The sequence below is a fragment of the Scyliorhinus canicula genome, chromosome 6, assembly GCF_902713615.1.
Source record: "Scyliorhinus canicula chromosome 6, sScyCan1.1, whole genome shotgun sequence".
NCBI classification, from domain to species: domain Eukaryota; kingdom Metazoa; phylum Chordata; class Chondrichthyes; order Carcharhiniformes; family Scyliorhinidae; genus Scyliorhinus; species Scyliorhinus canicula.
The window spans coordinates 147,313,882-147,341,593 of record NC_052151.1 but is presented as its reverse complement, the minus strand read 5'-3'; the positions used below and the strand labels follow the sequence as shown (position 1 = coordinate 147,341,593).

The window sequence follows — 27,712 nt, the reverse complement described above, 5'->3', positions numbered from 1 at the left end:
CTTAGCTCAGGCATGTTTCATAAGTTCAGCCTATGGCAGCTCTTGTCACTGCAGGGATTGGGGAGCTGTCAGCCAATCAGATTGACCAGCAGCTCTCTAAGGTGCTACTTCCTCTCAGGTAAGGGGCACAAGCCCTGCCTGCAGCCAATTGTTGCTAATTCAAGCGTTAAATGGCTGTGGGGCAGTTATTGGCATGGATGTGGTCCTGAAAAATTTAGATCCATTGAAAGAGTATAATGAAAGCTATCATGAGGACAGTGTTGGTTTGGGACGAGGCCGACATGTGTAATGTATTCTGTAAATACATCTAGTATTAAATAAAAGATTGGCATCTGATTTTCTGCTTTTATCATCTGGAAGTTAGAAGTTTAAACACTAAGCAGGCTCACTAATTTACTTTCTTTATAGAACTGCACATATTATTGCATCTTGTGATTATATGGGGCAGCACGGTAGCATTGTTGATAGCACAATTGCTTCACAGTTCCAGGGTCCCAAGTTCGATTCCGTCTTGGGTCACTGTCTGTGCGGAGTCTGCACATCCTCCCCATGTGTGCGTGGGTTTCCTCTGGGTGCTCCGGTTTCCTCCCACAGTCTAAAGATGTGCAGGTTAGGTGGATTGGCCATGATAAATTGCCCTTAGTGTCCAAAATTGCCCTTAGTGTTGGGTGGGGTTACTGGGTTATGGGGATAGGGTGGGGGTGTTGACCTTGGGTAGGGTGCCCTTTCCAAGAGCCGGTGCAGACTCAATGGGCTGAATGGCCAGTGCCTCCTTCTGCACTGTAAATTCTATGATAATCTAGGACAAAGGTTCGGCATAACATCGTCGGCCGAAGGGCCTGTTCTGTGCTATATTTTTCTATGTTCTAAGTTGCATTCATGTCACAGCTGTAATGCAGTAAGATATTCCACATGTTTCAAATTGAACACTCCTGTATACTGAAGATTAATCAACCTGCTGTGATTCTATATTTCCATGATATTAATACAGTTTTCATCTTGGCAAAATCTAGGTACTATAACTGGTCAACAGCTGCTCCTATGCTTCTAGCTGTGCAGACATTCCAGAAACCATTGCCAAAGGTGAGTTAACATTTAAATGACAAATGACTTGGCAAAGGGACAATGATTGTTTAATAAATAGGGGATTGAAATTTAAAAGTAATGTTCATTTCATTATAAAATGCTGGACTAATTTTGTGCAGTGGGCAATATAATAACGTACCATGTATTACATGCTAACTTCATAACATAGAAATTATCCTGAATTGTTATTGTGCGAGCACTTAGCATGTTTAAATTTAGTTGCCACAACACTATTGCTGTGTAGCTGGCTGGTAGGAAGCAAGCTGAATGTTTAGGATATTGCATTGTATGAAATGCAAATTCTAGTAGCTCTGCCAAGTTTTGAAGTTCAGGTTGTGGAGATCGGCTATCCAGTGATTTGATTCATCCCCTGGTCTTCAGGAGGAAGGGGCTGAAAATGTGCAAGTAGGAGACCTGGAATGTGTTGCTCACTGCAAACCCTGCTGGACCTTCCAGCATTGCTCTCAGCATTCCTATGATAGAGACTTATGCCACTACAGGGGTGTCCTAGGTACTGACTAGAAGGAGGGGAGAAGAGGAAACAGGAGGAATTGCAGTGTGGGTCAACTTCCTGCAGGTTTGCTACCACTTGCTGTCCAGGTGGTAATTAGGTGAGCCCCCATTTTAAGTGCTAGCCAATTAATGTGGGGTCAAGCACAAATCGCAGGGCTGGATCTACAGGTGGATCCCATTTCTGCTGGTACGCTCCTTCATTTCAACATACCAGCTACATGACAGATGTCGGGCCAAGATTGAAGAAACACCCACACAACAAGCCCTTTCCCCTGTACATTCCCCCTCTCAACATATTTAGTGTGTCCCTCAAACAAGGTCCTTTGCACAACTGGCACAAAAACAGGGACCCTGACATGAACAGATATGTCTGTGTCCGAGCTTAATCTCTGGGCTCAACAAAGTTTCCTACCACTTTAACAAGTTGCTTGGACATACATACTTTTATTTTTTGGTCTATTTTCATGTCTGTCAATTTTGTGCTAATACTGATGGTAGCTGAATTTTCTTTCTTTCTTTGGACCCTTGACCATCATCAAAAACTCTCATAATATTGGTTATGATGTAGCATATTCCCAACAAAGTGGCCCCATTTTATCCTTTGACAATATGTTGACTGTGCGGAGTCTGCACATCCTCCCCGTGTGTGCGTGGGTTTCCTCCGGGTGCTCCGGTTTCCTCCCACAGTCCAAAGATGTGCAGGTTAGGTGGATTGGCCATGATAAATTGCCCTTAGTGTCCAAAATTGCCCTTAATGTTGGGTGGGGTTACTGGGGTTATGGGGATAGGGTGGAGTTGTTGACCTTGGGTAGGGTGCTCTTTCCAAGAGCCGGTGCAGACTCGATGGGCTGAATGGCCTCCTTCTGCACTGTAAATTCTATGATTCTATCTGGATTTCCTATAATATTTACCCAATAGCTTTACTGAATGAAGACCATGATTATTGCTTCATGCCATCATTTTGTTTGTTGCTTGTATGCAGTAGATACTTATGAACAAAGATGTGATTTGACAGCTTAATCCAGAATCTCACAGAATCCTTGCCATGTCAGCCATCAGAGCTGGTAAATGCACATTAGCCTCCCAGTGCTACATTTAAAAAGGGAGGCGGGAGAACGAAACATGTGTTACACGTTTTCCTGGTTAAACAGCGGCAGTACTTTCGAATAATCCGATGGACATAGAATTTGACATCAACATTTCTTAGGCTCTTGCCTCTGATGTGAATTCTATCTGTGCTAATGACGAACGAGGAGGGAATCTTGGCATGTGGCATCATTTGCACTCTCCTTCAGGCACAAGCCTACGTTGTTAGTTTTTGTATGATCTTTGGGTCCCCAACAATCTGAATATTAAGAATGGAGTAGTGAGACATTTAAGGTTGACCTCTGCTATATATTCTAAGAAAACATTGCAAATGTGTGAAGCAAAGTAGCTGTGGAGAAGTGGAAAACAGAATTTACATTTCAGGCTAATGACACTGCATCAGAATTCGAAATTTGTTGCTGTGCAAGTCCCCCATGTCTTCTGCAGCCCTTGTGGTAGCTACCTAATGTCAGTGCTGGCGAAGTGGAGCTTAGCTGCCAGCTTGTTTGGACTTTTAACGTTCTCACTGGTGCGTTCCCATGTGATAGGAGCTATTGCTGCACTGTTACTTAAACCTATGCACACCATAAATATGTGCATGAGTTATAATGGCTTATTTGCATACACGTTATCAAAACAAAAGTCATTGAGTTCTTGCGGCACAGGAGGTAGCCTTGAGGTGAAAATAAAAACCCTTTGAAAATATTATCTTGTATGAGACAATATTCAAGCTTTATTATGTTCTATTATTTAGAAGCTTTAGGTAGAGTTAGATACTTAAAAAAAAGATCTTTTATTATGTCTATCCATTAGAATTTCTCTAATTAAACCTACCAAATTCTACATCGCAAGGCTGAAATATAAGAACCTGTTTATGTATTTCTAATCTAACCTATTCTCTTTCCCTCTTTTTTTTTTAATTTTTCATTTGTGATGATTTTGAATTTGTTTTAAAAATCATTTAAGTATTCATGCCTCAGTTACCTCCATTCGCTATTCGACATTGCAGCATTTTGGTTTGCAAAGATTAGTTTTGTGCCCCCAGTATGTTTCATTATTGCTTCTTCTCACTTGGAAACAGCATCTTGCATTGTTGTTTGTAATGTTTAGGTTCAGTTTTTTTATTCCATTAGTTACTTTTGTACATTTATAACAGGTAGCTGTGGAAAACCTAATTAAGGAAAGGATGCCTCAGAAAGGTGGAAGATGGTGGTTTTCATGGCGCGGAAGGAGCAACAAAGTGAAAGTGGTATGTTTTCCCAATGCTACCCCAAATAAAATACCCCTTGGAATGTAGAGTCTTGTTGTCATACACACAGGGTACAGTTTCATTTAATGTGCAGGAGGCGAGCCCTGAGGGGCTCTCACTTCTGGTCGGAAGCGCCCGGGCGGGGCATAGACAGGTTGGACAGTCAGAGACGTTTTCCCACGGAAGAGGGGTCAATTACTAGGGGGCATAGGTTTAAGGTGCGAGGGGCAAGGTTTAGAGGAGATGTTTTTTTACGCAGAGGGTAGTGGGTGCCTGGAACTCGCTACCGGAGGAGGTGGAGGAAGTAGGGTCAATAGTGATATTTAAGGGGCATCTTGACAAACATGAATAGGATGGGAATAGAGGGATACGGACCCTGGAAGTGTAAAAGATTTGTTTAGACGGACAGCATGGTCTGTACAAGCTTGGAGGGCCGAAGGGCCTGTTCCTATGCATTACTTTTCTTTGTTCTTTGTTCGATACCCTTCCCTTCTAGTCCATTTGCAATGCATACTGATTCAGATGATGGATTCTAAGAAGAGAATTCATTTTGTCATTGGCGGAGGCTGAAAAACCAGCTAGTTTTAACTCTTCTGAGTATGAAATTGTTCCCTTCTGTGTGTGAAATTCTTCCCAAGTTTCTGTCTTGCAATACATTCCGACCTATTATTGCTTCTACATGTCCCTTGAACCTTTGTCTCCTGATTGGTTTCTGAGTCCATGTCCTTCCAGATTTGCATCAGAATCCTCCTTGTGTGAGGTAAGTGGAAATGTCCATCCCAGCCGCTAATGCTATTCACACTAATCATTGGTATTCCCTCCTTGCCTACTGACATAGCAGATAACACAGAGCGGCCTAAAGGAGAAGGTGTTTCAAGTGACAATAGGGACATTAAGATTGAGTGGGCATAGAGTAAGGGGGAGGCCGATAGTGTAAGTGGTAAGGGAAGCAGATGCCTGAGGCAGAAGTAGATAGAAGTAATAATCTGAGGCCTGGATGACTGGGGTGTTCAGCTATTGCTGAATATTTAGATTCAGAGTAGGGTTAACATAAGAACATAAGAACATAAGAACTAGGAGCAGGAGTAGGCCATCTGGCCCCTCGAGCCTGCTCCGCCATTCAATTAGATCATGGCTGATCTTTTGTGGACTCAGCTCCACTTTCCGGCCCGAACACCATAACCCTTAATCCCTTTATTCTTCAAAAAACTATCTATCTTTACCAGAGATGCCAGGGCAAGGGAATTCTAGACATTTTCTTTCCATTGGCCCTGCCCCTCTGACATCAGGGTCCATGTTTAATTGAGCAGACGTTCTGTCCAGCATCGCCATGTGTGCAGAACAGTGGTTTCTGAGCAGAGACCTGGTGTTAATTCCGGACTTCTCTAACTTGTGCTGCTTGACAACAGTTGCTGAGCATTGTTAGCCTCATTGACTTCATAATGATAGGTGAAATTCAAGGCTGCAAGGTCTGGTGCTACCTATATTTGTGTAAATTATTAGAGTAAAACTAATATTAAGTACAAACTCTTCACTTTTTCAAGGCTGTATGAAATTGTGGTAAGGTGGGATTATACTGTGCTATTGTTATGCTTTGGACACCTGTTTGGGACATGGCTGCAGGATGGTCAGAACAAAGTTCCATTAATTAAAGAGCTTTTTACAATACTTTAATTTCACCCCTGGCTCCCAAAATGTAAGTGCCTTTAAAACATGACTGCAACAGTCAAACACACTCTCAATACCTATAATATAATACAGCTGAAATTCTTACATCATCACACCTGTTCCCTAGATTCAGGAGTCATCCCACTGGATTGCACATTTCACTCCATGTTTTAAAAAGAGTGAAAGGCGAAAACCAGGGAATTATAGACCGGTTAGTCTAACATCTGTGGTGGGGAAATTGCTGGAGTCTATAATCAGGGATAGGGTAACTGAACACCTCGAAAGAGAGCCAGTGTGGAATTGTGAAGGGAAGGTCAAGCCTGACAAATCTCATTTAATTTTTTGAGGAAGTTACTAAGGTAGTGGACAGGGGAATGTTGATGGATGCTATTTATATGGACTTCCAGAAGGCATTTGATAAAGTCCCACATAAGAGACTATTAAGTAAGATGGAAACACATGGATTTGAGGGTAAATTATTGACATGATTCGGAAATTCGTTGAGTGGCAGGCGACATAGTGGGGATAAAGGGTAATTTTGCAGGATGTGACTCGTGGTCTATATTGGGGCCTCAATATTCACATTATTCATTAATGACTTGGATGATGGCATAGAAAGTCATATATCCAAATTTGCTCGTGATGCAAAGTTCGGCGGCATTGTAGACAATCTAGATGATAGCATAAAATTGCAAAGAGATATTGGCAGACTAGGTGAATGGGCAAAATTGTGGCAGATGGAATTCAACATAAGCAAGTGTGTGGTTATCAATTTTGGACCAAAAAAAGATAGACCAGAGTAGTTTCTAAATGGGGAAGATGTTGGGGTTCAGGTGCATAGATCTTTACAATGCCACGAACAAGTGCAGAAAATAATGAAAAAAGCCTAATGGAATGCTAGCCTTTATATCTAGAGGATTGGAGTTTTTTTTTAGTTATTTATTTATTTATTTATTATTATAAATTTAGAGTACCCAATTATTTTTTCCAATTAAGGGGCAATTTAGCGTGGCCAATTCACCTAACCTGCACATCTTTGGGTTGTGGGGGCGAAACCCACGCAGACACGGGGAGAATATGCAAACTCCACACGGACAGTGACCCAGGGCCGCGAATCGAACCCGGGTCCTCAGCGCCGTAGGCAACAATGCTAACCACTGTGCCACCGTGCTGCCCTTAGAGGATTGGAGTGTAAAGACACGGGGGCTATGCTACATCTGTACAAAACCCTGGTTAGATCCCATTTGGAGTACTTTGAGCAGTTCTGGGAACCACACCTTCGGAAGGATATATTGGTCTTGGAGGGAGTGCAACCGAGGTTTACAAAAATGATATCAGGACTTACAGGGGTTAAGTTATGAAGAGCGATTACACAAATTAGGCCTGATTTATCTAGAAGTTAAGGGGCGATTTAATCAAAGTCTTCAAGATATTAACAGGTAAGGTAGATAAACTCTTTCCACTGGTTGAAGAAACTAGAGGGCATAGTCTAAAAAATTAGGGTCATCCCATTCGGGAGAGATGTTGGGAATCATGGGCGAAATTCACCCCTACCCGGCGGGGCGAGGAGTCCCGGTGTACCGGCGCCACTCCGGCCTCGGGCCTCCCCTAAGGTGCGGAATTCTCCGCACCTTTAGGGGCTAGGCCCGCACCGGAGTGGCTCCCGCCAATCGACGTTGGGGCTGGCCGAAAGGCCTTCGCCGGTCGGCGTGAGCCCGCGCATGCGCCGGAGTGTCAGTGGCCGCTGCCCATATTCCATTAACTAATTTTTGAAAAAGTCTGGGCTGGCTGGCTGACAGGTTATAGCAAGGGAACCTATTAAGGGTTAGAGTTGGGAACAGGGATCCATGGAGGATAACAGATTTATGTTCTGTGTAACCACCGTCGATCCCCTGGAGTGGTGCTGCAGAAGTCCTGCTCATCTGTTGGAGAGCAGACTGATGTACTGCTGTGATGCACTGGGAGCCTCTTTGAACACTTTTTAAAAAAAAATTTAGATTACCCAATTATTTTTTCCAATTAAGGGGCAATTTAGCATGGCCAATCCACCTACTCTGCACATTTTTGGGTTGTGGGGGCGAAACCCACGCAGACACGGGGAGAATGTGCAAACTCCACACGGACAGTGACCCAGAGCCGGGATCGAACCTGGGACCTCAGCGCCGTGAGGCGGTTGTGCTAACCACTAGGCCACCGTGCTGCCCCTACTGGGAGCCTCTTTGAAGATGGTATCCACAGCCATGATGGCAGCAGTCTGAGCGCAGTTATGCCACTGATGGAAGCTGTGACATCTGCCATCAGCCACATTCATTACATTGGGTTCCACATGTACGCTGATGGAGATGACCACCTACACCATGTGGAAAGAAATGGCTCCAAGATCTACTCAAAGCTTGATACCAAAGTTGATAATCCTTGATATTATGTGCAGATTTTCCAATGGAGCAAGTATTCGGTTGTGAACATCACCCGCTTTCTGCAATAAAAACAAGAGCTGTAATGTTCTATGTTCTATGTTCTAAATGCTGGAAATACTCAGCAGGCAACAACTGTGGAGAGAAAAAGACAGTTAATATTTCAGATCAGTGACGTTTCTTAAGAACAGCCTTCTTCTGGAGCTTGGCCCCTCAACGTCCTCTGGCGTGATTTAACTAAATAGGAACTATGTCCCATAGCGAGTGCTTTTAGCCATGTGTTTCCCGGCACTCCCTGTGGCGATAAACACAATGCTGTCTAACGTGACTCCGGTTAGATATGGGGCCTCACTGGGGAATACGTGGCCAAAACTGCATTTAGTCTTGTTTCCTGCATGAGGAGCCTTGCTAGCTGCAATAGCATCCCGATCTCTCGAGCCTCTGATGCGACCACTCCAAAACTCCCACTCCTCACTGCAAATGGGGTCCCCGGCATCCCTTGCCCGATCACCACCGTGTAAAATAATGCCAGCTTGGCACCCTGGCAGTGCCAGCATGTCTGGATGGCACCAGCAGTGCCAGGGTACCACCCTGCCTGGAGGCCTCTAATCCCCTGGGAGATCCCATGAGTGCTTTGGGAGACCAGCACTGAGTGGCGCTTGCCAGGGGTCTCCAAGGCAAAGGGAACAGATCCCAATGCCTTGGTTACCTCTGGGAACTGCATATTAGAGTGAGACTAGCTGCCTCGCTCTAGGAGACTGTTAAATAAGTTCAGAGCCCATGGTGTTAAGGTTAAGATCCTGGCCTGGATAGAGGATTGGCTGACTGGCAGAAGGAAGAGAGTCGGGATAAATGGATCTTTTTCAGGATGGCAGCCGGTGACTAGTGGTGTACCTCAGGGGTTGGTGCTGGGACCACAACGTTTCACAATATATATTAATGACCTGGAGGAAGGAACTGAAGGCACTGTTGCTATGTTTCCAGATGATACAAAGATATGGAGAGGTACAGGTAGTATTGAGGAAGCAGGCGGGCTGCAGAAGGACTTGGACAGGCTGGGAGAGTGGGCAATGAAGTGACAGATGGAATACAATGTGGATAAGTGTGAGGTTATGCACGTTGGAATGAGAAATGGAGGCATAGACTATTTTCTAAATGGGAAGATGCTTAGGAAATCAGAAGTACAAAGGGTCTTGGGAGTTCTTGTTCAAGATTCTCTTAACGTTAACGTGCTGGTTCAGTCAGCAGTTAGGTAGGCAAATGCAATGTTAGCATTCATGTTGAGAGGGCTAGAATACAAGACCAGGAATGTACTTCTGAGGCTACATCGCGCTCTTGTCATATCCCATTTGGAGTATTAAGAGCAGTTTTTGGCCCCATATCTAAGGAAGGATGTGCTGGCCTTGGAAAGGATCCAGAGGAGGTTCACAAGAATGATCCCTGGAATGAAGAGCTTGTGGTATGAGGAACGGTTGAGGACTCTGAATCTGTACTCGTTGGAGTTTAGAAGGATGAGGGGGGACTTTATTGAAACATACAAGATACTGCGAGGTCTGGATAGAGTGCACGTGGAGAGGATGTTGCCACTTGTGGGAAAAACTAAAAGCAGAGGACACAATCTCAGACTAAAGGGACAATCCTTTAAAACAGAGATGAAGAGGAATTTCTTTCAGCCCGAGGGTGGTGAATCTTTGCTGCAGAAGGCTGTGGAGGCCAAATCCCTGAGTGTCTTTAAGACAGAGATGGATTGGTTTTTGATCAATAAGGGGATCAGGGGTTATGGGGAGAATGCAGGAGAACGGAGATGAGAAAAATATCAGCCATGATTGAATGGCGGAGCAGACTCGATGGGCCTAATTCTGCTCCTATGTCTTATGGTCTAATTTGCAGTTTTGCCAAAAAGTGATCCCGCCCACAATGGGCAGGATTCACATCGTGATACCTCACAAGATCACATTAGATCCCACGAGGTGTGGAGAGCCAAATAGATCCTGGGAGCAGGGTCTCCCGTCATTTACTGGCCATGTTGCTGCGCGTAGCGCGCTGCTTTTCAGGTACAGTGTTGCCGGTAGATCGCATCCCTCGTCTGACTTCTCAGCAACATCACCTTCTGACGAGTTGACACTTCATATCCTTTTTTTCCCACTCTGGCTTCACTGCAATTGTATTCAATGGGTGAGATCTTCCGGCCCTTCCCGCAGGCAGGGTCTTCTGGTCCCATGGAAGGTGTGCCCTTGCAGTCGGTTCCTTAGCAGCAGGACAGATGAGCCATGCAAAATGTCGGTGAATTCGGTGAGACCGGAAACTGTTGATTGTTAATTATAGGTTCTCTGGCATTATCCAGCTTCACCCCAGTGCATTATAAGTCCTGTCACATTAAACACAACAATATTTGGGGCTGGCCATTATGAGTCAAAAATCCAAACAAATCACATTTTCTGACTACATTATTCAGATACCATAATGTTTCAAGAATTTGGATTGTATTCTAGCCCAATCTTATCTTTTTTCCCCTTTTTTTAAAGCAATTTATCAGAGTTACAAAGCCAGAGCTCAAGCGTGTGGACAGGGGCAAACCCCTAATCCAGCTCCTTGCCGGTTGCAAAAACCAATTCAAATTGAATCCAATTCAAGAACCCCGCAAGAGAGAACTGCCAGATCCAGGCACTACACCTGACCTCACAGTCATCTTAGCCAAAATGTATTCAGTGTCAGTTAATGGACTTACATCATTCCCACCTGGCTGAAGCCAGAATCTCTTGAGCATCAAAACAAATTAAAGTGGCCATTTTTCCTGTTGAATTTGCTCATGATCAATACTGGCACAAGTCCAGTTTCTGCAAATAGACTGCGTGGATCAATATCATTGAAGAGTAGTTTGCAATGCATAAACTACGGGGATTGGACAGTACTTTAATATCACAAAAAGAAGACTCTGGGCGGTATTCTCCGACCCCTCGCTGGATCGGAGAAACGCCGCGGCGCGCGCGAATCGTGCGACTCCCTTCCGACGCCGGGATGCCATTCTTCAATGCGTGCCAAAAGGGGCGCCCGGCCGCTAGGAGAACTCCCGAAAAAAGCCGTTGCGGCGATTCCCCAATGGAGCAGGGATTCTCCGGGCCGGATGGGCCAAAGTCCCGCCGCCGTGACCGGATGTCACGCCGGCGCCGATCTAACATGGTGTAAAGCAGCGTTAGCCAGTCGTGCTGCTGGCTGCCGCTGCGGGTGGAGGTGGGTGACGGTGTGGAGTGGCCCCCAGGGAGGGAGGGAGGTTCAGGGGGGGAGGTGGTTGACAACATTGGGGGTGGGGAGCCCGGGAGGGGGAGCGGCACGGCCATGTCTGCAGACGGTGTGGGGGAGGCTGCCGGGGGTGGGGGCGGGGTGGTCCCACGCATCTGCTGCCGGAGGTGTGGTTGGGGGCAGGGTGAAGGTCGACACTTGTGGGCGTGGGATGGGGGGGGTGCACACATCTGCGGGTGGGGATGGGGTGTCCCACACATCCGCTGCCAGGGGTGGGAGGCCCACACATCCAGGGGCGGGGCAGGGGAAGGAGCGGTGGGGGCGACAAAGGCTGCGGGCGGCCACGGCCCACCATGGCAGGGCGGATCCAACGGCCAGACCCCATGACGGCGGACATGCGGCTGTCCACCCAACCCGTTAGCTGTCGGCCCGGCCGTCCAGACGTGTGCCACACCCCCCAGCCCCCCCACCAAACTGGCGGCACCGACCAGCGGGTAGGTACAGGGCAGCACACACGGCAGCCCCCCCCGGTGAGGGCAGTGCAGGGGGGACAGCCAACAGGTCTCAGGGCACCGAGGGGGCAGGGGTGGGGCACGTGCTGGCAACCGGGCCGGCCATGTAGCCCATGGCACCTGGTTGTGGAGGGGTGTATACCAATGCTGAAACCCTGTCTACTCCCACCCCCCACAAATAGTACAATGTTTAGCCATCTTCCAGCATGGTTGGTCGCCGTGGTGGGGGCTGCTGCCCTGCATGAGGCCTAGTGGGAGCTGGAGCAGGGGCATGACAGGGAGGTGGAGCCTGCTGTAGAGCAGCGGGCTGCAGTGGGGCACGTGCAAGCCGCCCAGGCTGCAGGGCCACACGCCCAAGAAGCGCAGGAGGAGCACCACGCCATGCGGGAGGCTCAGCAGGAGGATAACGAGGAGGAGGAGGAGGGTGGGTCACGGCCACTGAGGCGTCCGATGCGACAATGTGTGTACCGGACCCGCATGTCCTTCGAGGATCTCCCAGACAGGACATGCAGGAGGAGACTCCTGATGAGCCGGGAGACTGTCGCCCACATCTGCCACCTGATGGCACACCTGGCACCACGTGGGACCGGGGGTGGACATGCCCTCCCGGTGGCCATCAAGGTGACGGTCGCCCTCAACTTCTTCGCAACGGGGTTGTTCCAGTCGCCGAGTGGGGACCTGTCCGGCATCTCCCAGCCATCGGTGCACAAGTGCATCCGGGCCATCACCGAAGCCCTGTCCGATATTACAGACCAGTACATACAGTACCTTGTTGACCGCGCAGTGCGTTTCGCCGCTGTTGCCCGGATACCCATGGTTCAGGGGGTGATCGATGGAGTGCACATCGCCATGCGGCCCACCTCGGAGGAAAGGGTCATGTGCTTGAATAGGAAGGGTACGTACTCAATGAACATGCAGGTGGTCTGTGACCACAGGATGACGATCCTGCACGTCTGCACCAAGCACCCTGGCAGTGTGCATGATTTCTTCATACTGTCTCAATCATTCATCCCCGCCATGTTCGAGGGACACCCCTGCACCCCTGACCACCCTCACCTCCCAACCACCACATCACCCGCATGCATACCACATCCATGACACATTCACCTGAGGCACAACCGGATGGGGGCACATGGTTGATGGTATAAGCGGGTCTGGTACAAGCATGGAGGATGATGACAGCCCGCTCTGTGATGACCTCCGAGCCATGCATCGTTCTACAATGTCTGACTCATGGCCACATCAAGACCCTCCACTCGGCCCAGACACAGCATCCCATGGCCCTGTCGTATGGCTGAGGGCGGGGTGGCATGGGAGAACCGTGTGGGGGTGGGGGATCAGACAGACAGAGTACAGAGGCAGTTCACATAGGTGTGGAATGTGTTTAATAAGACGTCCTATACATGTGCCCGAGCCCATTTAACTATTCAGTGTCCTGCACCCGTGCCAACTTACTCATCAGTGTCTACCTTTCTGGCTTTACGGGCCCTAAGACTACTTCTCAGTGTTCCCCCAGATGGTACAGCAGAACTGGAGGTGGACTCCTGTGCTTCCTGCCCTGTGAGTAGGGTCCCCTTTGGCAGCCGTTTCCTGGGGCGGCCCGGCCTGGATGGGCCAGGCTGCATCTCGGGCAATTGTGATGGTGTGGTGCCACCCTGTTCTTCCCGCTGCCCACCAGATGCACCAGGGACCGTGGGGGGGGGGGGGGGATCTGAGGTGGTGCGGGGTTCCGGCACCCGCCCCCTGCAGGGGGACCCGGAATGGGCCCCAGCACCTCCTCCTCCCTCTGGGTGCCCGGTAGCCCCCAGGGCTCTCCATGGGATGGGGATGTGAGCGGATCAGCACCCGGGGCACCACCATCACCTGGTGCTGCCAGTCCTGGAGGCCCGCGCTGGTATCGACCAGAGTCTGGACATTCGCAGCCATGGAGCTCAAGGAGTTCGCCATCCCTCTCTGGCTCTGTACAACGCCGTCCATCACCTGGGAAATGGCGCTGATGCTCTCAGCGATGGCCTGCTGGGACTGGGCCATGGCCTGCTGGGTCTGGACCATGGCCTGCTGGGTCTGGGCCATGGCCTGCTGAGACCGCGCCCGGCTGTTGAGCGCCTTTGCGATGTTCAGCTGGCTCTGGCTCATGACTGCCTGTGAGACGGCAGCCCTATCCTGGGCCGCGGAGGACGGGTGCACAGATAGGCCCAGGCCTTGCAGGCTCAGACCCACGCCTGACACTGTTGCCACCATTGTCTCCACCGCGGATGCCACCCGTGCGGTGTTGGCCTGTGTGGCACTCATGACCAGCACCATTTCCTGCTCCTGGACACGGATGCACTCCTGCACTTGGGTCTGCTGGGAACCGGCCGTCACATTCTCGCGCCCCTGGGTCCCTGACTGCATCGGGTCTATGGGTGGGCGGGGGAACTCCAGGAACCCGGGACCCGTCTGGGCGGCAGGTGTTTGCTGGGGCCGGGCTGCCCTCCGACCGTCCAGCCCCTCGGCTGCTCCTACCTCCACCTGGTGTACCGGATCGGCTGTGTGGTGCGCACCAGTTAGTGTCCCAGAAGCCTCACAACTAAAATGGCCAACCGAGGTGAGAGTATCTGCAGTGGCGGAGGGTGCAGGGGACAGTTGTGACACAACCTCAGTGTCTTCATCGGACCTGCGTTCGGGGGTCCCCTGGGGTGCCATGTCCCGTATGTCCGACCCCTCCGTGGTGGTGTCGTATTGTGTTCTTTCATGTCTGTCTGTCCCCTGTCTGCTAGTGTCCTGTGTCATCGTGTTGTGTCTGTCTGTGCCCTGTGTGCTGTGTTGGAGGGGTCTTGAGGGGAGGGGTCTTGAGGGGAGAGGGCTGAGGGGAGAGGGGCCAGGCAGGGGGGCATCTCACTTGGTGGCGCGGCCCTGATCTCAGCATGGGCAGTCTCCCTGTTCGCGGGTGCGCCAGCTACGTCCAGTGCCCACTGCTTGTGCACGGTGAGGGGCCGCAAGTCAGGTTCACCCCCTCTGGTTCTGGCATGCTAAGCGGTCCGATGCATGCGGTTGGATCTATGTTGGCATGGGTGCACAGGGCACACGGCCATTGCGGCTTTCATGGGTGGCTGCAGCCATGTGGTTTATGGCTGTGGTTGTACCGTTCCCCTGGGGAGGGGGTGGTTGTCATACGTTGGGGGTAGGGGGATTGGTGCAATGGGCACATTGCTGGGTACTCACCCTGGCTGCCCTCAGTAAGTTGTTGAGCTTTTTTGCGACCCTGCTCGCCAGTCCTGGGTGTCAACGCGATGGCACTGACGGCCGCGCCCACCGCCCTCCACGTTGGGTGGGACCCTCTGGCTGGGTCCAGGGTACAGACTCCTCTCCTCGAGGGCATCCAGGAGCGTCTCCAGGTCGTGGTCGGTGAACGGGGCGCTGCTCGGCGTGGCACCATGTTGCTCCATCGATGGCCTGTGCGCACACGTCTCCTTATGCGCACCACGTCGATTGCGTGGCGCCGCGCCCCCGCACTTCCCGCCGCGCCCCCGCACTTCCCGCCGCGCCCCCGCACTTCCCGCCGCGCCCCCGCGCTTCCCGCCGCGCCCCCGCTCTTCCCGCCGCGCCCCCGCTCTTCCCGCCGCGCCCCCGCTCTTCCCGCCGCGCTTCCCCCCGCGCTTCCCGCCGCGCCCCCGCGCTTCCCGCCACGCCCCCGCGCTTCCCGCCGTGCCCCCGCGCTTCCCGCCGCGCCCCCGCACTTCCCGCCGCGCCCCCGCACTTCCCGCCGCGCCCCCGCACTTCCCGCCGCGCCCGAACTGGTGCGATGGCGGAGTGAAACACTCCCGTTTTGAAGCCAGCACCGATACTCTGCCGTCGGAGCGGTGAATCGCACCCTCTATGTTGTTCAATGCAAATCAATGTTAGGCGTTAGTTCAGCATGGAAATGTTCTTTCGAGATGGATATGACTACAACACTAATTAACATGCTCATTGAAAGAACAAAGATATAATGTACAGAAGCAGGCAGCTGGTCGACAATCGTAATAAAGGTGACAGAGTAAATTGACACAAATAGCCTATAAAATAAATGATTTTCATCTTCTCCTTTGTTCAGTACTTACTCGTATTAGTCTCCAAATGTCAGTGTCCGCTAATTTGACTTGATTGGGAAATGCCTCTTTGGGCCATTTTATTCAACATATGACCTGGGCATAAAACTAATGTTCCGTCAACCATATTGTAGTCCATATATTTTAGAAGTACAGCCATTTAGATAGGAAATTAATGTTAAATGCAGGTCGGAGAGGGGAACCCTGTAAGCATCTGGAGGCTGGTGTATCATACGGACTTGAGATAATTACAGTTCAAAAGATAACTTGTGTTCGTTGGATGAGGTCAGGTCACAGTGAAAGGGTAAGAGTCTAAAACAGCAAGTAGTTAGTTCAAGAACTGGAGACATGACGTCACCAGTGATTCCAGTGACAGGATAAGTAATTCTGGGAAACCACACAAATAAAGGAAAGCTTTGGATTTGAAAAGTTGTTAGTCTGCTTCTCTACCTAGGAACAATGTGACTGTGTGACTGTGTGTGTGTGACTGTGTGAGTGTGACCGTGTGTGTGTGAGTGTGACCGTGTGTGTGTGAGTGTGACCGTGTGTGTGTGTGTGACCGTGTGTGTGTGTGTGACCGTGTGTGTGTGTGTGACTGTGTGTGTGACTGTGTGTGTGTGTGTGACTGTGTGTGACAATGTGTATGTGTGACAATGTGTGTGTATATGACAGTGTGTGTGTGACAATGTGTGTGTGTGTGTAACATTGCTGTGGGGATGGAGCTTAGCCAGATTATGTGCTTTGAGTTTACCTCTCTCACTTCCGTTAATCAAGAGCCAGCAGGCAATACTGCTTAAGAGAAGCAGAAAAGAGACTCTGAACTTTGGGCCTTGTGCGGCTTGTAGCTCCTTAAGCCAGACCTACACCTAAGGTAAGAGTAAATAAAGGTAGTTTAAATACTGTCCATGTTGCAGCCTGTGATTGGGAGCTGAAAATCAGTATAAAACAAATTTGGAAAGGGGTAAAACAACTAGTGGATTTGTTAGCTGGTAAAGGAGGAAATTACAGTAATTCTCACAGTTTAATGTAGTTAACTTTGTTGCAGTTGGAGTTCTGGAAGTAATCCACTTGGTTGCAGTTTGAAACCAGAACAGGAGGTTGTTGGAAACCAAGAGTGTTTCCTGATGTTTTAAGACAGCAGACAGGAGTTACATGGAGGACCAGGCTGGAGCTGTGGAATCCAGAGTCCTGAGGTCGGTACAGATGATGGCGAGTGGAGGGAACACCAAAGAGAAATTGGTGATTTCCAGAGAGCTATGATAAAGTGAGATTGAGAGAGGGGAATATGCAACTTGACCGTGGTGTCCTTGTACACCAGTCACTGAAGGTAAGCATGCAGGTGCAGCAGGTAGTGAGGAAAGCAAATGGTATGTTGACCTTCTAACGAGAGGATTTGAGTACAGGAGCAGGGATGTCTTGCTGCAATTATACAGGGGCGTGGTCTCGTTATCTGAGGAAGGATGTTCTTGCTCTCGAGGGAGTGCAGAGAAGGTTTACCAGACTGATTCCAGGGCTGGTGGGACTAATGTATGAGGAAAGATTGAGCCGGTTAAAATTATATTTACTGGAGTTTAGAAGAATGAGAGGGGATCTCATAGAAACCTCAAAAATTCTAACAATTTGTATTAGACAAGGTAGATGCAGTAAGGATGTCCCTGATGGCAGAGGGGGCTCAGAACCATTGGTTGCAGTCTGAGGATATGGGGTAGACCAATTGGGACTGAGATGAGAACTTTCTTCATCCAGAGGGTACTGAGCCTTTGGAATTCGCTACCACAGAAAGCAGTTGAGGCCAAAACATTGTATGTTTTCAAGAAGGAAGTCGATATAACACTTGGGCTAAAGGGATCAAAGGATATGAGGGGAAAGTTGGTACAGGTTACTGAGTTGGATGATCAACCATGATCATACTGAATGGTGGAGCAGGTTCGAAGGGCTGAATGGCCAACTTCTATTTTCTGTCTCGGTGTGATGTACCTTTAGGGTTGTTTCCTGGAAATGAGCAAACCTCAAAATGGTTCATGAGGGAATTCTTGAAGGGAAATAGAAAGGAGAACATAAGTCTTTATAAACCTCAGTGTTACATTAATATTGCTTAACTTATTTTTGATAAACAATAAAGCAAAATTTGTTCAAAACATGAAATCTTGTTGCATACCTCTGTCAGTTAATTGCTGGTTGGGTTTCTTCTCCAAAACACTAGTCATACAGCACGGAAAGAGGCCCTTCGGCTCACCATAGTCTGTGCCGTCCATCAAATGCTTATCTATTCGAATTTCATTTTCAAGCACTTGGTCCGTAGCCTTGTATGCTACGGCATAGTATGTATGTAACAAAATCATAATGCTAACATAGAAGCTCAGCCATCCTTTCTATAAAACCCAACCAATTTGTACTTCAATGAATATCGAGATAATAACTTGCTTTGTACTCTTTGCTGTGTTTCTGTTTAAATGTTTGGCTTGACAAAATAGCGGTTTGATTTTTACTTTGTAATTCTCACTTCTTAACCATGATAATAAATAACACTGCCGTGACTCCAGATTAAGATCTTCAAGAAATGTATTTGCCTGCATTGGATTTTTGAAAAAATATCTCATTGCCAAGCAGCATGGAAGATCACAGCAATGGAAATGCTTCTTTTCAAAGCTTTTTTAAAAACTGATAGAATCTTTGTTGAACACCTTAAAAAGAAACCCATCAGAGCAGCACGGTGGCACAGTGGTTATCATTGCTGCCTGCGGCACTGAGGACCCGGGTTCGAATCCTGGCACTGGGTCACTGTCCGTGAGGAGTTTGCACATTCTCCCCGTGTTTGCGTGGGTTTCGCCCCCACATCCCAAAAGATGTGCAGGTTAGGTGGATTGGCCACCCTAAATTGCCCCTTAATTGGAAACCATAATTGGGTACTCTAAATTTATTTTTTTTAAAAGAAACCCATCATATTTTGACAAAATAAACATATTTAAATATAGTTTTCGTGATTCCATGTAGTATTCTCAATTTATCTTTGTGTACATCTTTGGAGGGAGCCAACTTGCTGGATTCCCCAACACTTTAGATCAGTAACATCAGTCACTGCCAACCCACTCCAGCGATGCACCCTGGAAAAGTGTCATTCATTCAATAAAGCTTCACCTGCAGAAGAAAAGCTTGAGATTTGTATTGACATTCATCATGCGAATTGCATATGATTTTAAAATTAGTATTTGAGATGTTACAATCACATGTCATGAGTAAAAGAAAATCAAGCTGCTTTGTAAACCATGAACACCAGATGGTGCAAGTGAGCTACCTTTAGAGCAACAGTTTGATAAGGTTTTTGCCCTTTTTGATAGAGTATTGATATATTTTTAATATATTGAGATTAGCAAGAACCGCAAGATGGTGGTGGGAAATGGATCATGACAAATAACAAAGTTATAAATTAAGACTCCTTAACTGGATCTAATTTCGTTTGATTAATTTTCTGTACTCCATTGTGGGAATTAAAGATACTGCATATTGATATTTAAAATAAACTTTTTTAATGTGTTGTATTGTTTTAGAATAGGGAAAGCACCAAACATTTTCTCTTGGAATTTTCTCCTAAATTACATTGAATTTGAATGGGAAGTGGTATTAAGTGAACAATTGATCGGCATTGTTTGAGGCAAACTTTAGCTGGTTATTTGTAAGCAAAATGTTCAGTGTAGAGAAAACACTATGATTAGAATCTCCATTAGTTTCCAGCCTTTGCTGTCTCACACAGCTGCAAAGTCTTGCAATAAACATCTGTTGCAAGCTCCTATGAGATTAAATATCGGCTCTGAAACTGACCAATTCCTTCATGATCTGTGTTACAACAATCTGTACAACCATCAACTAACTTCTGACTCATCACCATGGGCGATAATAGGAATTCAATGGAAAAAGGGAACATTTTGATAAATAAATGTTGGGTATATCTTTTTATGAAATGTTCCTTCAAATACTTCTTTGTTTGACTGACCTTTTCTTTCGCAAAAAGACTCAATCTCACTGATATTTGTGGATCTCCGATATAATCCCTGTTTTCAACTGCACTCTAACTATAAAGATGCTGACCATGATCATTAACTATGTGAATGGCGAGCCAGTTGAAAATCTTTGCATAACCTGGTGATGTTTGTTTATCACAAAATACTATACATGACATTGACCAGGATGTACTGTTCATAAGAGTTCATAATTCTTGCCAAAGTAGTGGATTCACTTTTTAAACGTTTTGCATTAGGAAATTTCTGAGGATCCATTCTTTTTAAACTGCTTCTTGGAAGAATGTGGCGCTGACGTAATACTTTAATTTGTAATGGTGATAAAGCAGGAATTGTGACTTTGCCACTGTTTGAAAGATGATGCGTAAATCTAAACTGTCTGTATTGCTGTGTTAAAGGAACCAGAAATCGAGCAGATTGGAAGTGGCCATGATACAAGGCAACAATCTGTACACCCTGGAAGCAGGTAATAAGCAGGAATAACTATATTCCTTAATTTTGTCTTTCTATCACTGGTAGAGAATTGTCACCCATGTTTCTATTAAGGCGACAGGAACAAACATTCAGTGTCTTATTGAAACCACTGGGACAAAATGTTCTTTACAGCTTACAAATTAACTAAATATTATTTCTAATGTAATGCCCTGAGGAATTAATTTTATGTAAATTGGGGAGGCGGTGGCGTAGTGGTATTGTCACTGAACTAGGAACCCAGGGGCCGAGAGTAACGCCCGAGGGAATTGAGTTCAAATCCCACCACAGCGGTTATTCAATCAATAAGACAAATCTTAAATTAAAGTGTACTGGCCATGTGCATGAAATCATTTGTCGATTGTTGTAAAAACCCATCTGGTTAACTAATGTCCTTTAGGGAAGGAAACTGCTCTCCCCACATGGTCTTCAAATCCACAGTTGACTCATAAATACCCCCGAGCAAGCCACTCAGTTGTATCAAAACACTAAAATCAATAAGGGATGAAACCAGTCATCGACCTGGGCACAAGAAACAACTTTGGCAAACAGCCATATCGGCTCTGCAAAATCCTTTTTCCTGACATCTGGGGGGTTGTGCAAAATTGGGACATCTGTCTCGGACTAGTCAAGCAACTCTAGGAATTACCTTTCAGATAATGTCCCAGACACCACCATCCCTGTGTATGTCCTGTCCCACTGGCAGGACAGACCCAGCCCTGCACAGTCAGGAGCCCTGAAAGTTTTAAACATTTGTGACTCCGACCCCATTAAATCTCATCGCATCAGGTTAAACATGACCAAGAAACCTCCTGCAGGTTACCATGTACTGCCCCGCTCCTGGCTGCTCAGATAACAAATCAGTTCTCCTCCATGTTGCTCATCATTTTGAGAGCACTGAGGGTGGCATGGATGCAGAATGTACCGAGTGGGAGACATTGATGTCCATCCCCAAGAGTGGCTCAGTAGCACCACTACTGACCAAAATGGTTGTGTCCTGAAGGACATGTCTGCTAGACTGGGTCTGCGGCACGTGCCAAGGGATAAACATACTTCTCATCCTCACCAACCTGCCTGGTGTAGATACATATGTCCATCATACCATTGGTAGGCATGACACCATTGTCCACTATCTACAGGGCACAAGTCAGCAGTGTAATGGAATACTCTCCACTTGCCTGGATGACTGCAGCACTAACAACACTCTAAGCTTGACACCACCCAGGACAAAGCAGCCCGTTCGATTGTCCTCACTTCCACAAACTTTTATTCCCTCCACTCCCGATGCATACAAGCAACTGTGTATGTCCTCTACAGGATGCACTGCAGGAACTCGCCAAGCTTCCTCAGACAGCACTTTCCAAACCTAAGACCACTACCATCTAGAAGGACAAAGGCAGCAGACACATGGGAACACCTGCACCTCAAAGTTTCACTCCAAGCCTCTCACCATCCTCACTTGGAAGTATATCGCTGTTCCTTCACTTTCACTGAGTCAAGATCCTGGAACTCCCTCCCTACTAGCACTGTGGATGTACCTACACTGCATGGACTGCAGCGGTTCAAGAAGGCAGTTCAGCGCCACCTTCTCAAGGCCATTTAAGGATGGGCAATAAATGTCAGTCTAGCCAGTGATTCCCACGTCCCAACATTTTTAAAAAACACTACTGCTTTGAATATTTAGTATGCAATGAAGAATATCTATTAAAGCTTCCAACATGCTCATATACAGAAAGAAACATAGAAAAAATAGGAGAAGGAGGAGGCATTCGGCCCTTCAAGCTTGCTCCACCATTTAGTATGATCACCGCTGATTATCCAACTCAATAGCCTAATCCCGCTTTCCCCCTCCACATCCTTTGATTCACTTCACCCAAGTGTTATATCTAATTCTAATTGTTTCTTGAAACAATACAATGCTTTGGACTCGACTACTTTCTGTGGTAACGAATCCTACAAGCTCATCACTCTCTGGGTGAAGAAATATCCTCCAAATTATTTTTTTAAATTTAGAGTACCCAATTCTTTTTTCCCAATTAAGGGGCAATTTAGCGTGGGCAATTCACCTACCCTGGACATCTTTGGGTTGTGGGGGTGAGACCCATGCAAACACGGGGACAATGTACGGTTTGCGAGTGGGTCGGCCGCTTCGAGAGGAACTCTCACCGGTGGCAACTATTTGCGGCGCTTTCGGGGTTTCCCCGATTCTTCACTCATCCACACCCCCCCCCCCCCCCCCCCCCTCGATTATTGTCGGCCTTTGGGGCCGTCCTGGGCGTCAAGCGGGGCCGGTTTGAAAACCGGCGAGGAACCCCGCGTGGGTGTGGGGCGGCTGGTGCTGAGGCATCGAGCCCAGCGCGCGCGGGCGGAGCTAAACTGAGGTCGAGGCGGCAGGCCCGTAGCCAGGGTGCGATGGAGGTGAGATGTCCCACATCGGGTGGCTCCGGCCTAGAATGTTGTAAGAAGACTGAAATCCGGTCCCAGGAGAATTCTGGAGGAATACAAAAAAGAAGAGAAAGAAGTTTTAAAGAAACTTGGTGAACGTTTTTCTTTTGTTTTTTTTTGAAGGAAGAATTTTTTGTTTTTCTGTAAAAAAAAAATAGATTGAAGAAGGAAAGAAGGGTGGAAAAAAAAATGAAAATTAGTTTGTTAAAGGATGCGAAAAGCAGCATCGAAGAAGGGAGGAAACGCGGACCCGTTGTTGAATGAGAGGACCAGCAATGGTGCTGACAAGATGGTGGATGCCAGACCGCATGGTGGGGCCGCACTACTTACAGTGGAGAAGATGACCGAGGTGATGGCGGTGGAGCTGGAAAAGCAGTTTGTGGGGCTCATGGAGGATTTGAGGAAGGAGATGGCGGTTGCATTGAAGTCATTGGTGGAGGAGGCAATCGCCCCGATGAGGGTAGCTGTGGCAAAGACATCGGCCGAGGTGAGAGAGCAGGGCGAGAAGATGAATGAAGTGGAGGAGGCCGTGTCGCAGCACAGCGACCAGTTCACCTCGATTGGGGATGAGCTGCGGAGGGTGGTGGAGGTCAACAGAGGACTCCGAACAAAGCTCGAGGACTTGGAGAACTGCTCGAGGTGGCACAATCTGAGAACTGTGGGCTTGCCTGAAGGAACAGAGGGTGTTTAAAAGTTTAATTTACAAATATAAGATTTGAAGAATGTTGTACAGTGTTTCAATCTATAGGATATAATGTAATTTTTGTTAGATGAGATCCGACAGAAGCCAACTTCAAATTTACATTGGTTGATTTGTTTAAAGTTGCACCTTTCAGGAATACAACTACAACACTAAGTGAGGAATTACTGCACATTGCATCACACAGTTGCATCCAGAATCTTTCATGTTAAAAATTGTCATTTAATGATATCTATTCAAAATGAAACAAAGACCAATTATACAAGTTTAGGGAATGTACAGTCCATTGACATAATATTCTGGAGCAGCATTTTTAATATTTTTCATCATTGAGAATGGGGATATTTGTGGAGGTTCCTCCTGCAGTGAGTTGTTTAATTGTCCACCACCATTCATGGCTGGATGTGACAGGACTGCAGAACTTAGATCTGATGTGTTTGTTGCAGAATTACTTAATTCTGTCTATCACTATGCTGTTTGGCACACAAGTAGTCCTGTGTTGTACCTTCACCAAGTTGACATCTTATTTTTCGGTATGCCTAGTGTAGCTCCTGACATGCTCTCCTGCACTTTTCATTGAATCAGGGTTGACCCCCTGGCTTGGTAGTAATGGTAGAGTGGGGGATATGCTGGACCATGAGGTTGTACATTGTGGTTGAGAATAATTATGTTGCTGTCGATGGCCCAGGATGCCCCATCTTGAGTCCCATTTACAACGTTATAGTGTCACACAACACGATGGAGGGTATCCTCAGTGTGAAGATAGGACTTTGTCTACACAAGGACTGTACGATGGTCACTTCTACCGATACTGTCATGGACAGATGCACGGATAGAAGGCAGGTTCTATGGGCAGCATGGTAGCACAAGTGGATAGCACTGCGGCTTCCCCCTCCGGTTTCCCCTCTCAGTCCAAAGATGTGCAGATTAGGTGGATTGGCCATGATAAATTGCCCTTTGTGACCAAAAAGGTTAAAGTCCAACATGTTTGTTTCAAACACTAGCTTTCGGAGCACTGCTCCTTCCTCAGGTGAATGAAGAGGTATGTTCCAGAAACATATATATAGACAAATTTAAAGAAGCAAGACAATGCTTTGAATGCGAGCATTCGCAGGTAATTAAATCTTTACAGATCCAAAGATAGGGGTAACCCCAGGTTAAAGAGGTGCGAATTGCCTCTAGCCAGGACATTTGGTAGGATTTCGCAAGCCCAGGCCAGATGAATGTAATGCGACATGAATCCCAGGTCCCGGTTGAGGCCGCAATCATGTGTGTGGAACTTGGCTATAAGTTTCTGCTAGGCGATTCTGCGTTGTCGCGCGTCCTGAGAACCGCCTTGGAGAACACTTACCCGGAGATCAGAGGCTGAATGCCCTTGACTGCTGAAGTGTTCCCCGACTGGGAGGGAACATTCCTGCCTGGTGATTGTCGCGCGACATCTTCTTCGCAGCCTTCAACACGTCAACGATGAAGATGAACATCTTGCCAAGGTCATCCCCACACTCCTACTACTTACCTTCAAACAACCGCGCAACCTCAAACAAACCATTGTTTGCAGCAAACTACCCAGCCTTCAGAACAGCGACCACGACACCACACAACCCTGTCATGGCAATCTCTGCAAGACATGCCAGATCATCGACATGGGTACCACCATTACACGTGAGAACACCACCCACCAGGTACGCGGTACATACTCGTGCGACACGGCTAACGTTTGTCTACCTCATACGCTGCAGGAAAGGATGTCCCGAAGCGTGGTACATTGGCGAGACCATGCAGACGCTGCAACAATGAATGAACGGGCATTGTGTGACAATTTAACCTGGTGTTGTAAGACTTCTTACTGTGCTCACCCCAGTCCAATGCCAGCATCTCCACATCATGACCAAAAAGCTTAGAAGGGGTTATTGGGTTACGGGGATAGAGTGGAAGTGAGGGCTTAAGTTGGTCGGTGCAGACTCGATGGGCCGAATGGCCTCCTTCTGCACTGTATGGTCTATACTCTATGTTCTCAGGTTGGTGTTTTTCTCTTGTATTGGTCAGCCATGTCCTTTTGGGACCCAGCCAGTTCGGTCTTTTAGCAACTCTTGGTGACGGACATTAAAGTCCCCCACCCAGAGCATATTCTGCTCCCTTGATGCTCTCTGTGCTTCCTCCAAGTAGTGTTCAACATGGAGTATTGATTTACCAGCTGATGGTGGCCAGTACATGGTTTTCAGCAGGAGGTTTCCTTGCCCATGTTTAATGTGATGCCATGAGATTTCATGGGGTCCAGAGTCATGTTCAGGACTGCCAGAGCAACTCACTCCCGACTGTATATCACTGTGCCATCACCTCTGCTGGGTCTGTCCTGCTGGTGAGACAGGACATATCCCGCCAGAATGATGATAGTGGATGAATTTGAAAAAATGAAATGAAAATCGCTTATTGTCACGAGTAGGCTTCAATGAAGTTACTGTGAAAAGCCCCTGGCCGCAACATTCCGGTGCCTATCTGGGGAAGCTGGTACGGGAATAGAACCGTGCTGCTGGCCTGCCTTGGTCTGCTTTCAAAGTCAGCGATTTAGCCCAGTGTGCTAAACCAGCCCTTGCTGTTTGCAGAATTTGCAGGGTCGACAGGGCTGGGTTTGCTGTTGTGATTTCCAGGGCCTGGGTCAATGCCGGATGGTCCGTCCAGTTTCATTCCTTTTTTTTTTGTGGTGGTTGAATACCATGGGCAGCACGGTAGCACAGTGGTTAGCACAGTTGCTTCACAGCTCCATGGTCCCAGGTTTGATTCCCGGCTTGGGTCGCTGCCTGTGCGGAGTATGCACGTTCTCTCCATGTCTACGTAGGTTTCTTCCGGTTGCTCCGGTTTCCTCCCACAGTCCAAAGATGTGCAGGTTAGGTGGATTGGCCATGCTAAATTGCTCTTAGTGTCCAAAAAGGTTGGGTGGTGTTACTGGGTTACGGGGGTAGAGTGATGGTGTGGGCTTGGGTACAGCGCTCTTTCCTTAATATGATGATGTGTGTATTTCAACTTGTTATTTTCCATGAAGAAAGTGAATGATGTGTTGTAGCTAGTCGGTGCTGTGCTTGAAATTCTGTTAGGTTAAATGATGAGTCGTCATCAAGTGATGAAGATGTTCGGAAGATCAACCAGAATTGTAGCGCAGGCCAGCAAGATCACAGCCCGCCAGCTTTATCGTATGTTTCATATGTGAAATCCCTTCGACTCAGCTCTGACCAGCTTGTAAGTACAAAATATTTTATCGGATATTGTTTGGATAAAGTTTCTCGTGATCTATATTAATATCATATGGTAAGCAATTATAGGCTGCTACCTGCTAATTTTTGAACTGAAAGTCTACCATCACGTTATTTGTTTTCAGCTATACTTATTAAAGGGCAGTTTTAATCATCTACTTTATGGTAAACCAAGATATTTTGGTTATATTTAGCATTTAACTTACATATTTGGCTTGATCTAAATAACTGAAAAGCCTGCCCTGATTCCTGTGACCTCCTCCTTCCTAGATCCACTGCTGCAACTTGACCTTGTAACAATGGGCCAAAGGGTACAAAATAACTTTCCCTCATTGCATTATTTAGGGTATTAGAAATGTATTAATACACCCAGTGCAAGAGACTTTGAATTATTATGTTGTCCTGGACTGTAACTTAACATTTTAAGTTGACTAGAATGTTGAAACAAGGACCGATATAGATATCCATAAACAGCAGAACACTCCCCAGGTCACGTTTATTTGGACGTTATAGCCACCTTTCTGATCCCAAGGAATCCAGCTTTCTTGCACTTGCTTTGCTGTTTGAAAAGCAAATCTTTTTAATATTTAAACGGATGCGGTCTATGTTTTCCTCCTCTGGTAAACTGCCTGGTTCAGTTGTCTGGTATTACTGTGACCTGAAAATTGTTAACTGCACAGTTGGAGATCATTTTCATATTTTCTAGTCTTTCCTGAATGGAAACTACTTTCAAGTTTTGAAATACTGTGGATAAATGGAAGTAAACAAGCTAGAATAGAGGGGTAGTGGGGTAGGGGGGTGGAAATCGGTCCTATAGGTTTGCTTTAAATATAAATTTAAGGATACAAGAACATGAGGAATAACATTAAAGAATGAATAAGGAAAGCAATGAGGGAGAATAAGGAGAGAATCTTCAAATAATATTCACAAACTGTGCAGTATTTTGCAAGTATATGGATCGGAAGTGAATTGTTAATTATGAGGTGGAATCCTG

General features: G+C 47.2%; 1 protein-coding gene across 3 annotated transcripts in view; it reads left to right on the top strand.

Moving 5' to 3' along the window:
- lpin1 (lipin 1) overlaps positions 1 to 27,712 on the top strand; it is a 197,242-nt gene that overhangs the window by 146,689 nt on the left and 22,841 nt on the right. For all 3 annotated transcript variants that reach the window (XM_038800248.1, XM_038800246.1, XM_038800247.1), the window contains 4 exons: positions 1,014 to 1,083; positions 3,842 to 3,934; positions 20,253 to 20,320; positions 26,563 to 26,704. In XM_038800248.1, coding sequence (XP_038656176.1) covers positions 1,014 to 1,083; positions 3,842 to 3,934; positions 20,253 to 20,320; positions 26,563 to 26,704 — 373 coding nt within the window. The remainder of the gene's footprint in view (positions 1 to 1,013; positions 1,084 to 3,841; positions 3,935 to 20,252; positions 20,321 to 26,562; positions 26,705 to 27,712) is intronic.